The 14,304-nt window shown below is 37.9% G+C and overlaps 1 protein-coding gene and 1 long non-coding RNA gene across 3 annotated transcripts; both read left to right on the forward strand.

Moving 5' to 3' along the window:
• Positions 1 to 448: 448 nt before the first annotated feature.
• Positions 449 to 4,205, forward strand: LOC130911784 (uncharacterized). 2 transcript variants are annotated; one of them, XR_009062464.1, is made up of 5 exons: positions 449 to 1,536; positions 1,606 to 1,667; positions 2,048 to 2,151; positions 3,316 to 3,500; positions 3,588 to 4,205. It is a non-coding gene; the product is annotated as an uncharacterized LOC130911784 (long non-coding RNA). The 2 variants fall into 2 exon arrangements; XR_009062463.1 differs by having other exon boundaries at positions 450 to 1,536; positions 3,563 to 4,205.
• Positions 4,206 to 6,698: 2,493 nt separating this feature from the next.
• On the forward strand, positions 6,699 to 10,828 carry b4galnt1a (beta-1,4-N-acetyl-galactosaminyl transferase 1a). The gene is given in 5 exon segments (XM_057829563.1): positions 6,699 to 9,191; positions 9,952 to 10,092; positions 10,220 to 10,372; positions 10,374 to 10,464; positions 10,580 to 10,828. Coding segments are annotated over 5 exon segments (990 nt in total). The 5' UTR covers positions 6,699 to 8,786; the 3' UTR covers positions 10,780 to 10,828.
• Positions 10,829 to 14,304: the final 3,476 nt, after the last annotated feature.

Raw genomic sequence — 14,304 nt, forward strand, 5'->3', positions numbered from 1 at the left:
GACCAGTACAGCTTCCTACTATAAAATGCCTCGTATACTATCTACTGAAATGCCGTGCACTGTCATTTGTGAGATGCTCTTCTACACACAAGTGAGATTCTGTGCAGTCTCATTACTGAGAGCCTCTTATACACACAAGTGAATAACCTCTCACACATAAGACTGAAAAATATCTCACATTCCTTGGTCAAACGTTCGTATAAATGCATGTGAAAACATCTGTACAGATACGTATGACTTAAAAAGCTATCAGACATAAGTCTCGGTAATTATAAGTATCCACATTGATGCATGCCATCGAATTATAATAAATTGAATGGTTGAATAATCAAGAAAGCAAGATATTTTCATTAGCACATATATTTTAAGCTTGATAAAGATAGATCTAAATAAAGTTTAAGATTTTTTTAGCATTATTGAATAAATTATATTGTGTGTTTTAAACGTGGCATTAATCAATCAATCAATCAATCAACTTTATTTGTATAGCACATTTAAAAATCCGCCAAGGAGACCAAAGTGCTTTACATAGCAAAACACAGCAAAATAAGTCAACTTTGAAAGATAAAACAAACACATAAAATAAAATAAATAAAAGACGAGGTCATAAACTGTCATTGCACATTAAAAGCTGACGAAAAATAAAATGTTTTAAGACGTGATTTAAAATCCGTAAGTGAGGGGGCCTGTCTAATAGTAAGTGGTAATTGGTTCCACAGCCTGGGCGCCATCACCGCAAATGCACGGTCACCCCTAAGCTTCAGCCTTGATCTTGGGACTACTAGAAGCAGGTGGTCAGCTGATCTGAGGGTTCTGGTTGGACTGTAAGGCTGAAGCAGTTCTGACAAATATGGCGGCGCAAGATTATTCAAACATTTAAAAACAAATAATAATATCTTAAAATGTATTCGGTAATGTACCGGGAGCCAGTGAAGAGATGCTAAAATTGGGGTGATATGTTCACGCCAAAACAACAACAATAATATTAACAACAACAATAATATTACATTTTATTTTTAAGTGTCTTTCAGGACACTCAAGATTGCCGTACAAGGTAAAAGGTAAAAAATAAGTTAAAATACACACATACAGATAAAACCCACAACAATGTTAAATTAAAAAGAATAATGGAATTATGAGGAAGAAAGCCTGTCTGAATAAATATGTTTCAAGATGTTACTTGGCTGAGATTGTAAGGAAGTCCAAAGTATTGTGCGGCCTCATCAACATCAAATTATAATCGATATAAGGGTCAGCAGGGATGAAATCGAACTACATATTCACAGCCATTCAGTACTAGCCAACATTCTATAATGAAGTGGAACACTGATAAAGGTATTGTTTATGGTTTTTATTTAAAACTGTATTTTTGATGACTGCTGTTAGTTAAAACGTCCACTAGATGGCATTATATGATCTTGCATTGCACTAAAACCAGGTATATGAGCGTTGCATTTTGGGAAATGAAGATGCTATGAACGCTAATGGAGAAAACGCTAACGCTCGCGCGACCTCTTTCAAACCAAAGAAAAACTGGTAATGGTTTCGAAAAAACGTATTTCAATTTCATGTACGCGAAACCATAAAAGGTTGATTTTGTTGCAGACGAGTTCCAGACTGCTCTAATCAGCGAATTACATCTGAGTTCTGTGTGATACAAGTGTCTGGTGAGTTGCTATGCTTTATGCTACTATGCAAGAGGATATGTCATAGACACGTTTTCCTGTAGAGTTGAGTTACAAGATATTGTGTCTTTTCTTTGTCTAAAAAACAATTGGAGGAAATTGGAAATATAGTAAGATGTTATTTTTTCAAATACAAATAAGTTAATGTTGTATGTTGATGCATTTTTGGAAAGTATTATCGATAGGTGGGCTAGTATCAGTCACTGTACAATTCATGAACAAATAGTTAAATGTGGGAAACGACCAATTTTGACCAGTATTGTAGGTTATACTTGCCATGCTGTACATTCTATGGTTGGTTGAAAATTAAGTTCTTGATATGCAGATTGTTTGTTTTTAATTGCTGGATCTACATCTGACAGACAGAATTGATGTCAAGGAGGATTCGGCCTGATTCAATGAGGGATTGAGGACCAATTTTTTTCAACTTCAGCCAACTGTTGGAGCATCACCCAAAGCAGATAAGGTCACCTTCACTACAAAATTCTTCACACAATATACAGTCACACTATCCCGATAGTGCACACATACACTGAATAGTACAACAGACATTGAGGCACAGCAGCAAAAGACTTTGAAGGGACTGTTCAAATTCAATATTTTTTATTTAGATAGTTTGTGTATATTTTGGGGATTATATGATTTTGTGAGTTCTGTAGTACTTTGAATAAATGTTGTTGTTGTATTTTCTTACTAGCTGCCCTTGCTCCTTGAGTTGAACCTGTGTATATTACTATTCCATACTTAGTAACATCAAAACAAAATTCTTGTTCACATAAGCAAAAGAAATTACTAGTGGGATGAGCAAATTATTGCTTGGATAAAATATTCTATCACATGCATTAATAACGATAGCAATTTATCTGAAAACTACCAGATTTGCTTTTTTTTTTTATTACATTGTAACAAAGCTATCTGTGACAAGTCTCTGTCTTTGGTTTTAAAAAATTAAACGTTAAAAATATCCTTTCCAACCCTAAAAAAAAAAAAAATCATGTTATGTCTTTACAAGTTTTTGTTTTTTTCACCAACATATCAATACCTCTGGGGTTCTAAGTGGCCTTACCTTTTTGAAAATGTTTCTGAATATTCATAGGAAATGTATTATCTTTTAAAAAGTGTGCAGCAATGTATAACACCAAATCTTTCCAATCATTTTTTTCCTGGATAAAACTGTTAAATGAATCTAGAAATAATAGTGTGTATTTCTCTATCATTTTTTATACCGAAATGTAATTTTTGGAAAATTCTATTATTTTTAGCATTACTTTCGGAAAAAAAAAAAAAGACTTGTGTAGTTGTGTGAGGTTCTCAGTTATGAGTGTGCACGGTATTTTAGTAGACAGTGTAAAAGGGCTGCATATTACGATTCATTATTGGGCCTTTTCCAAATAATACGTTAGTGCGACAGAAGGGATATATACAGTGGGGAGAACAAGTATTTGATACACTGCCAATGGGTTTTCCCATTGGCAGTGTATTTACTTGTATGAAGGATCAGTCAAGTTTGGCAATATTCTTAAAAGTATAAATACATATATAATATAAATATGGGTCATGGACCTGTTTATTTTTTGTATAATCACCTTTTTTCCTCTTTAACCTAATTTGCCTGCTTTTATTTTCTAAGGTCGTGGAGGAAAAGACGTTAGTTTGACCAATAAGCTACATTGTAGCTTATGACACAATTGAAGTGGGCGTCAACTGTTCCTCCGGCTTTTGGCACATTTAAATGGAGGCCAGTATCCGGACGACTCCAGGTTACCTGCTGATATCGACAAAGAGAAGCACAGGATAAATTGCCACTCAGTGACGGTATGAATGTGGGTGCCAATGGTCGTCTGTCTCTTTGTGTACCCTGTGATTAATCATTTCAGCGTGCTGCCAGTCTTCCATTGCAAGTATTGGTGGCTCGGTGGTAGAGTTTTCGCACGCTGCGCGGGAACCCCGAGACTGATGCCCGGGCACGCCGATGCATCTTGGGGTAGCCTTTGCAGCTAGCCTCGCATCGGGGCAACAGTTCCGCTACGACAACGCGAGCAGACCAGGATATACGGTGTTGGAAATGTCCCACACTACAACAAATCATTATTTTATCCACACTGGTTTGAGTGCAATATTGTTGTGGTTGGTTCGTTGTTTAAAATGTGTAAAAGAAATAATGTTTGTTTTGCATGTGGGATGAGAATTCAGTAAAACGGCATGTGAGGGACTAACTTGTCCCCCCCCTCCACAGTACTTAAGTTACTGAATATGTATATAAAAATGGATCTTAAGCTACTATACCGAGTGTGGTTTGATTGTCAATATCAGTTTGCATATGACTGATGAAAAAGGTAAAATTTCAGATTTGAAGAAGTCCATTGGAACTGTTTTGAAATAATAAAAAAAACCATCCCACCTTGTTTCCAATTGCCAAATATATATGCCTTGTAGACTGAAGTGCAAATTGTGTTTATTCACAGATGCAAGACAGTGTTAAAGTATAAGAATAAAATGTCGCAGTAAGGTTTATTGACCACATATTATACATACATATTGTACATAATATAATTATATATAAGGAATGTTTGTATATATAATTTATGTTTGTACGTATGATGTATGTGTGTATGTGCAGGGTGATTCAAAAACAATGTGCCAAAATCACACATTTATTCCTTTCAAAATCATTGACATAGACTGAAATGATTAATTAAATTGTTAATTTGATAAGAAAGTCTCTTTATCAAGTAAGTTAACAAATTTAGTCATATCAGCTTGATTGTCCGTGATGCTGCTGGTGGTCACATTGAGCACTTGTAAAGCATGAAATAAAAACAAAAATATACAATACTTGTGTCAATGTAGTTATTGCCCCCCCCCAATTTACCGCAATGGTTTTGGCCCATTCTTTTTTTCATCACCCTGTATAGTGTATGTGTGTGTATATATATACATTATTTCTATATATTTATGCAAATATTGTGCGGTACTTCGTGCTGATTGCAGCTATGCTCTGGACCCACGTTCCGTCGACATTCGCTGGAAGTGATGGTAAGTTAATGCAGCGCCAGCCGTACAACAACAGACGCCGAATCTCAATGACGCACCCTGAGCCATCCAGGTTTCATTTTTGCAACGTATTGACAGTTAGAGCTGTTTCTGAATGGGAAACATTTAGGAGCATGAAAATACTGCCAGCTTTAACTTCACGGCTGGTAATGACAGTGTTAGACATCCGATCTTCCTTTCCATCCACTCCCAGTCAAAATGGATTCGACATGTAGTACAAACATGGCACCCAAAATATTGTTTCACATGTGTGCGTGCGCAAAAAGTATTCCACATGTATGCGCGTAAGTGTCTCACATGTATAAGCGCAAAGATTTCACATTCATGCGCGTGAGTGTCTCACATGTAAGCGTGAAAGGATTTCATATATATGCGCGCGCGCTGGTCTCACATGTAAGCGTGAAAGGATTTCATATATATGCGCGCGCGCTGGTCTCACATGTAAGCGTGAAAGGATTTCATATACATGCGCGCGCAGGTCTCACATGTAAGCGTGAAAGGATTTCATATATATGCGCGCGCGCTGGTCTCACATGTAAGCGTGAAAGGATTTCATATATATGCGCGCGCGCTGGTCTCACATGTAAGCGTGAAAGGATTTCATATATATGCGCGCGCGCTGGTCTCACATGTAAGCGTGAAAGGATTTCATATACATGCGCGCGCAGGTCTCACATGTAAGCGTGAAAGGATTTCATATATATGCGCGCGCGGGTCTCACATGTAAGCGTGCAAGGATTTCATATATATGCGTGCGCAAAAAATATTTCACATGTATTCGTGCACGCGTCTCGTATGTATGTGTGCGTGAATATCACATGTATGCGTGCGAGAATCTCACATCTATACGTGCGCAGAAAATGTTTCAATAGAGTGTGTGAGAACGTTTGATAAGTGTGTGTGAAAGGTAATCCTGAATTATGTCCCTAACGGCCCCCCATATACCTATGCGGAAGTTCACACACGCGCGCTTCCATGGTGCGCCACGCCCCCTCACTCCAAGTTGTCCATTACAAATGTACTAGAAAGACAAGAAAATGACTTTGGCCCTCTTTAGGTCAGGTTGAACCTGGGTCACAAACAGCAAAGGGATGCTAAGCAATTAAATGAATAATCCGTGCAAGCCCTCCCAGTCAAAATGGATAAGACGTATATCGCTGTCAATGGCAGCCAATGTGTTAATGCCCCAGTCAAAGTTTACCGTCACAAAACAAAACAATGATTCCTTGTAGTATATTTGAAACGACCACATAGCTTTGCCTTTAAGTCAGCTAACTAAATAATGGAAAACATCAACTGGCTAATAAACAGAATCCATGTGGCAGCGTTTTATTCGTTGAGGGAACAGCTATTTCAACAGAAACTGTGCAGCCACACATGTAGCTAGCCAATATAATAATCAGATGCACCAATGGTTCAATTCTTTACGTTATATTGAATTCCTTTACTATAGTAGTACATGCTCTGATGAGGTAAAATTATAGTGATTTTTCCTTATTAAAAACTCTTTATAAACTTTTTGGGGTCACAGTTTCGGAACGGAGGAATGGCATATCCATTCATTTCAATGGAGAAAGATAATTTAGGAAATTTTGAGTTATGCGTGTGATTACAAAAAGAGTTGCACTCATTTGTCAGTCCCCCAAGCAGCCTTTTAAGTACCCCTAAATACAAAATAACTGTCCAAAAAATGTATTATTCGGGCTTATGTAAATATATATATATATATATATATATATATATATATATATATATATATATATATATATATATATACATACAGTGTTGTTAATAACGGCGTTTGAATATAACGGTGTTACTAACAGTGTTATTTTCTTCAGTAGTGAGTAATCTAATTTAGGGCTGCAGCTATCGAATATTTTAGTAATCGAGTAATCGACTGAAAATTCTATCGATTAATCGAGTAATCGGATAAAACAAATATATTTTTAGGTGAAGAGCAATTATAAATATACATGAGAAAACAAGACATTTCATCAAATCTTGAACCATTTTCAGTCAATCAATGTCTTTATTTTCAATGTATATTGTTGAAAACAGCCAACAATTGCATCTCAAACTGTAACTAGAATTAAAAAAATGACTAATTCACTGCTTTCACTCGAAAACTTTTTAGATCTTATATATATACGTAAATATCTTACCTAAAAATGCCGTTACGCTTGATAAAACACATCACTTTTTTCCCACGTGTTTCAATTGAATTTCTATTGGTGTCAAGCCATTTTTAAGTTCTAGTTAAGTTTTAAGTTAGTCTAAACTGTAAGTCCTGTTAGGATTTTGAGTTTTTGCAGTGTTCAAAATAAATGTATGATACAGGCTGTATTGGAGCACATTAGGGACCAGTGCTACTTGGTGTTTTAGCCAGCAATGACTACTGAGCTAAAATTGATAATTAGCATTATTAAGTTTTTATTTTACACCCTCATCACTCCACAATGCTAAGTTATGTTAAAGCCTGTATGTAAGACACGTTAGCCACGCATCGACAGTGGTCATGATTAATAGAAACCTAGCCCTCCGCAGGGCTAACGTTACGTGAGCTAGTAATGACAGTAACGTTAATCTTATTTATTAGCGCTTAGAGCTCTTTATTAGCGCTTAGAGCTCTTTATTAGCGCTTAGCGCTGTACTGCTTTAAGATGGCGGCTGTTTGCTAACGCTGCCCAGAGGCGGCCGAGTCTGATAGGTGCATCTAGGTCAACATACATGTGATCTTTATGAGACGCAGCAGACGCTAACGGCAAGTAGCATCGTGCGGGCTAGTATTTAACAACGTCGGCGTCGCTTGTAGCGGCTTTCAGCTGCAGTAAGTTTTTTTTTTTTTTCCCTTCTTCCTCCCCGCACGTGACATCAGCACGTTGTCCCGCATTAAAAGTAGTCCGAGCAAAACGTGATGCTTAGAGCTGTCAAAATAAACGATTACTCGAGGTGAATAAAATTACTCGGATCAGTTTTTAAACTCGAGTTACTCGAGTTGCTCGAGTATTCGTTTCAGCTCTAATCTAATTAATTACTTTTCTCATCTTGGCAACGCCGTTACCGTTACTGAGGCAGGAAAGGCGTGCGTTACTATGTGTTACGATGTCAGTTGACTGACGCAAGAAAAGTCTGAAAAAGACGGACTCACGGAGACGAGAGAGCAGAGCAGGAGTGGGGAGGAGGCAAGGGAGTATGACGCCGTTGCAAACGTGATGCTACTATGCTACTATTAATAATACCTACAGTAACTGTAGCCGATAGCCTACAAACTACGCCCACGTGATGCTTTGGTAGATATCACATACAGAGCTAGATGCAAATGATAGACACGGCGGCATTAGCAAGATGTATAATAAAGAACTAGATGCGTTAGTAAACAGCCACCATCTTAAAGCAGTAGACTTCTCAGGAAGGCTCTGTTGTACAGAACCTTCCTAGCTAACCCAAGTAACTTTTTATCCCAAATGCTCCTAAATCAGCAAAACTTAAATCTGTCTTTAAGTGATGAAACAGTTTTAAAACTTACACATGTCGAAAATAGACAGAAGTGAACTAATGCAATAACGGGAGCAATTTTAACAACTGTAACGGTTGATTCACAACATTAAATGACTTCCAGGTTACTATCTAGTTATTGCAATATCCGCAATACCCCTGTGTCCAGTTAAGTTTAGGGTAAAGAATTGGGCCAGGGCCAATTGTCCCAAAAATCTTTTAAACCTCACATTGTGTGACCTGTTTTTTGGTTTTTTTTTTGGTTTTTTTTTTTGAGAAAAAAAAAAAACATGAAAATTATCACCAGTTACTTTGCCAAGTAACTAATTACTCTTACATTCAGGTAACCGAGTTACTAACGCAATTACTTTTTGGGAGAAGTAATTTGTAACTGTAATTAATTACTTTTTTAAAGTAAGATTAACAACACTGTATATATATGTATATATAAATATATATATACTGTATATTTGGGCTTTATTCACAAGTGAGTCGCTTTGCTGCGAGAAAAGGGCGCTGTGGAAAGAGTAGGGAGGTGAGAGAGTGGGAATGTCATGGCCGCTCAGGTCGCCAGCGTCGCCTCTCTTAACTCGAGCCCACCGTCCAAACCGGATCGGTACTCGCAAGAGGACTCTGTGCCGGGGGAGAAGCATCAGCAGCATGAGAACAAGAAAGTGGGACCTGATGCCTGACATGGCAAGAAATAGGTATGTTTACGTGACAAACAAACAAAAAATCATAAATTTTAAAAAATTCAGTGGTTCCTCCCAAGATATAAGCAGCCTTGTTACCATTGTGACGAAGACCTTTCAACGTTACAATCATCTCAAAAATCTGATCAACAGCATACAACAATATAATCCAAATGTCACAATAGTGTTCGCAGATGGTAATGAAAACCCTCGGCAAGTGACTGGGCCTCACATTGAGCAATACATTATGTCATTCCGAAAGGTAAATTTTTATTCATAATTGGTATTAGTCATTGTGACGGCCCCTGGGCGTTTAATAGTTAATTTTCTAAGACTCTTTCAGTCAGCTGATCGTCACCTCCACCAGCTGGCTGCTTCCCCTCCCACTGTGACGACAGCTGATTGACGCAGGACGGACCGACGACGTCGCTGCCGCTGATTGGCCAAGAAAAAGGTGCCAAGCTTCATAAACCTGCCGCTGTCAATGCTCTATGAGGTAGCATTTGACAGCATTCTGCCGCGGTCCTCCTCGCCAGCTGTTTGCTCGCCATTCACTCTCGTTTGCATTTGATCGCTAGTTTGATACACTCCCGCTTTTTCGGTGAGGTCTTTTGTGTTTTGCCATTATTGGATCGTTTTTGTTCACCACTGTAAATAAGGGCACTGAAGCAAGTAAGGGTAAGTCGCCATTTCTGTTCAACCCGTTTTCTCCTGTTTTGTATAGAGTAGGAAGTTAGGTTAGAAGCTGTCTTTTCTTTGTTCCTTTTACATGATCAGGGTTTAGTTAGCGGGTGGGGTTTAAGTGTAGTTCCTTTTGTTTGTTGTTTTGGCCTGGGCTTACCCTGAAGTCACGCTTCGTCGGCATTCTGTACATATTCATTGCGAGTTTGATTGTTGTGTAAATAAATTTGTGTCCACTCGTACATTTGTGTGGCTTGTTTTATGTTACGCCCTTCGCGAGCCGTCCTTGGCACGCAACAGTCATGATTGCTAGTAAGTGGTCTTTTTTTTTTTATCATCAGTGTTTGTTTGTGGGGCGAAATTTGGCATTGTCTCAGGTGACTACCAAATATGTAGTTTGCGTGGATGATTATTCCATCTTCACTGCAGACACGAAGTTGGAGAAGATGGTGGACATCCTTGAGAGGACCAGTCTCGATCTGGTAAGATTAATACGTTTTGTGTGGCAGCACAAAAAAAAAAAAAAAAAAAAAAAAAAAGTTGAAATCATTCCACTTCTGAATAATATGCTCATATTTTGAACAAAACTTAGTTTTTTAATTGCTACAGGTTGGGAGCGCAGTCAGAGAGGTAACAGGCTGGACGTCAACTTGCCGTCACACCATCTCAGTGGAAGAGGGGGGTGAACATAATGACTGTTTACACATTATGAGTGGCTATCATCATGCCATTGAGAGATTTCCCTTTTGTGTAGACACTGATGCAGATTGCAGTCATTAACTTCTTCATGGCAAGAACAGAAAAAGTGCAGCAGGTGGGCTTTAACCCACACCTGGCTCGCCCTGGGAGTCTGGGTGAGTAGCTGTGACTCCAAAAATTCTTGTCTCGCTATATTTGTCATGATGTTTTATGATTGGAAGAATGCAAGGAATCTTTTTTGCCACATTTTTTTTTTTAATATCCCCAAAGAGTTCTTCGTTGACGGGCTGGGCTCACTCCACATTGGCTCCTGCAGTGATGTCGTTATAAACCACGCGTCCAAGATCCAACTGCCATGGACTAGAACAACTTCCAAAAAGGCTTATCTAAAGTTCCGATACTCACAAAGCAATGATGTAATTTACATTTCAATGAAATTTTGTACTTCACAAACAGGTTCAAATGCATGAGCATGCTCTTATTTCACATGCCCAGAGGTGGGTAGAGTAGCAAAAAATTTTACTCAAGTAAGAGTAGCGTGACTTCAAAATAATATTACTCAAGTAAAAGTAGTCGTCCAAAAATGTACTCAAGTACAAGTAAAAAAGTATTTGGTGAAAATAATACTCAAGTATTGAGAAACATGAGTAAGCAGTGAGTAACTGCTTATACATATATATAATTTTTTTTTTTTTTTTAATGGTATTTCTTTCTGAGCACAAAGTTATCTATATGGACTATTGTTATAATGATACTGTACAATAAACCGTTACACAACCACATTAAGCCAAAGGAAAAAGGAAAATCATTGAATTCCGACGAGAGAAAAAAAAATTTAAATAAATGAAGCATTATTCGTCCAAAGCACATGACTGCCCTTTGGTGGAGAAAATGGTTCCGAGTTTGAATAGAGAAGCGTTCCTTCATAATTACTATTTTGAAATTAATAGGATGATATCTCCGGTTTGCCGTGGTCAATCTGTGCCAAATAATAACTGGGAGATCGGTTAAAATGCGCGCTTTCGAGTTAGGTGAGGGCAGCGCTCTCTATCAAATACTTCATTTTTTACGGTGCTTTAAAGACACATTATTGAACAGGCTTGCATGGTCATAGAACGGCAAGCTTGCGTCTGATTGGTGTAATGGAGTCATGTGATTATTGTTGCAATGTCTTATTGGTGATATCAGTAGAGCTACCCCGTTAATAGACCCTACTCACCTACGTCACAAAATGGGCGTGTCGCTGTTTCCGGCCGCCATATTGTATCTATTTTTTAGACCTATTCTCATTGTTTTCAATTAGTCGAGCAAGTTATAGAGCAATTCATGGAAGCCCCGGTGTTATCTGACGCTGTAAACTCATTGGATGCGTTGCATAAAAGGTGTTACGTGGAAAAGCTTCAGTTTATCCATTCGCCAGATCCGTATTTGATGCCTAAATCGATGTTTTTCGACCCGCTGGCTTCGCCAGCTTTGCCTGACATCTGCTATCCTGATATTTACAACTATCTTGCCCACACAAAATCAGCCTATTCTCACGAAAGTTTGAAAAACTTTAAGAGCTTGGAGGCTTACAAATGCTACGTTGCTGGTTGGGTGAAACAGGTCCTCGTACACGAAAATTCGGCAGGAATCTTGTGCTTGGAAGGTGAGTTACGAAATTTTCAATTCAAAATCTTTTGTTCTTGCTAACATCCACTGTCAAGTCTAATGTATTTCATGTCATTTGTCAATGGAGCTAGGGCTTTTAATGTTTATATGGTTTAGCGATAGCACTCTCACTACATACATACATATATAATATGTAATAAATATGAAGTGCGATAGCACTACTCCAGATTGTCCCTAGTTGAATTTATTTTTTGGCTTTTGACCTCAATAGTGAAATTGTAAATTAATTGTATGACAACTGTCTGATTATCCCCTTATAATTATATATTTTCAGGTAGTTCATTCACAACGTCTGAGTGTATGTTGTCGGCGATTAGCCTACCAATGATCTTAATTGTGGTTGTCAGCCCAAAACCCTCTAAATATATATTAAATGCATCTTACCAGATATAAAATGACTACTACATAATCTGTGGTAGTCGTTTGGAGCCCAGTTTTCTCATCGAATTGCAGCAGTCAATCTCTGTCTCTTCGGGTCTCTCGGAATACGGTAAAACTTCAAGTCTCTCCGTCTATCTTCTCTGTTTTTGCAACCGACCGCCACACACGACTTCACCATTTTGATTATTAATGGTAACGAGCAGAAAAACACACCATAATAGGAGGAATTTACGAAGCGCTAATGCATTAACATGAAGAGTATACGGACAACATGGCGCGGGGGCGTGGCTGTGACGTCACGTGAGTAGGGTCTATACACCAGGCACGTCTCTACGCTCAGCATTGCTGGCAAAAATAAATAAATCTAATAATTAGAATAAAGATGATAAATGAATGACTCTTGTGAAGTTTAAAGTAGCGGAGTAAGAGTAGCGTATTTTCTTCACAAATCTACTCAAATAAAAGTAAAAAGTATAGCTTAGTAAAACTACTCTAAGTACATTTTTCTCTAAAGGTTACTCAAGTAAATGTAACGGAGTACCGATACATGTAACGCGTTACTACCAGAGGTGGGTAGAGTGGCCAAAAATTTTACTCATGTAAGAGTAGCGTTACTTCAAAATAATATTACTGAGGTAAGAGTAAAAGTAGTCATCCAAAAAATGTACTCAAGTACAAGTAAATAATTATCCAGTTAAAAGAATACTCAAGTGATGAGTAACATTTTAAATCCGCGCTTTTGATTCATGCTGAGGACAGTGCTGTATTTCAAATACTTCATTTGTTACGGTGCTTTAAAGACACGCGATTGAACAGGCTTGCGTGAGCATAGAACGGCAAGCTTGTATCTGATTGGTGTAATGGAGTCATGTGATTATTGTTGTGACGTCTCATTGGTGAAATTAGTAGCCCTACTCTTAAGAAATATATAATAAATCTAATATGTAGAATAAAGCGGAAAAATGTAAATGACTCTTGCGTAACTCAAAGTAGCAGAGAGTAGGTTTTTTTCTTCGCAAATCTAGTCAAGTAAAAGCCAAAAGTATGTCTTCGTAAAACTACTCTTAGAACTACATTTTTCAACAACAACAAAAAGTTACTCAAGTAAATGTAATGGAGTACATGTAATGCCTTACTACCCACCTCTGCACATGCCAATAGCTGATATTCAGCACTGTGATGTTTTGGGGGGTTAAAGTTTGTATCTTTATTGTTTCTTTTGACAGGGAATGTACCATTTATGTATTACAACAAACCTCACGGACAATATCTCCTCGTTGCCAAATTCTAAAGGCATTCTTGTCTTGAAATGACTCCCATGTTCTTTTGCCTATGATATGATATGGTGCTGGCACCGTTAAATAGAATATGACGCCATCTTGCGGTTGATATTAGTACATCATGACATACACATATTCTGAGGGCAAATAAATGTCTGTTGCAGTGTTAATCATACAATATGTTACCCAACAAGCAGCTGATGAACCCCCCCTCCTATGCATTCCAAGAAATTGTGCTCATTTTGTGTTTTCATGGCACTAAATGTCTCTTCATTCACCCGCTCGTGGTGTAATTCACCATGAAAAAGACTACTCATTGATAGGTTGCTGATGGGGTTATCGGTTCTCTTTCTCCCCATTTTAAATTTGGCTCAGCTCCACAGGCATTTTTCTTTGTCATTTTAAAAGCCTCGGTTCAGCACCGTCATTCAAATTCAGTCCCATGTCTAGTTACCACATTTATTTTCTATAATTTTATAGTTGAAGGCACAAGAAAATTATATTAGGTTGTATCAAATGTTGATCAAATACGATGTCAGATTGAACTATGAAATATTTTGCAAATGCTTTGTGCTTGACTGAAACGGTTTTGCCTGGACTTTTTGTGTATTTTTGATAATGTGAATTTGATGAGCACTGCGCTCTTCAGTAGGATAAGCTCCT

Source organism: Corythoichthys intestinalis, chromosome 2 (genome assembly GCF_030265065.1).
Source record: "Corythoichthys intestinalis isolate RoL2023-P3 chromosome 2, ASM3026506v1, whole genome shotgun sequence".
NCBI classification, from domain to species: Eukaryota; Metazoa; Chordata; class Actinopteri; order Syngnathiformes; family Syngnathidae; genus Corythoichthys; species Corythoichthys intestinalis.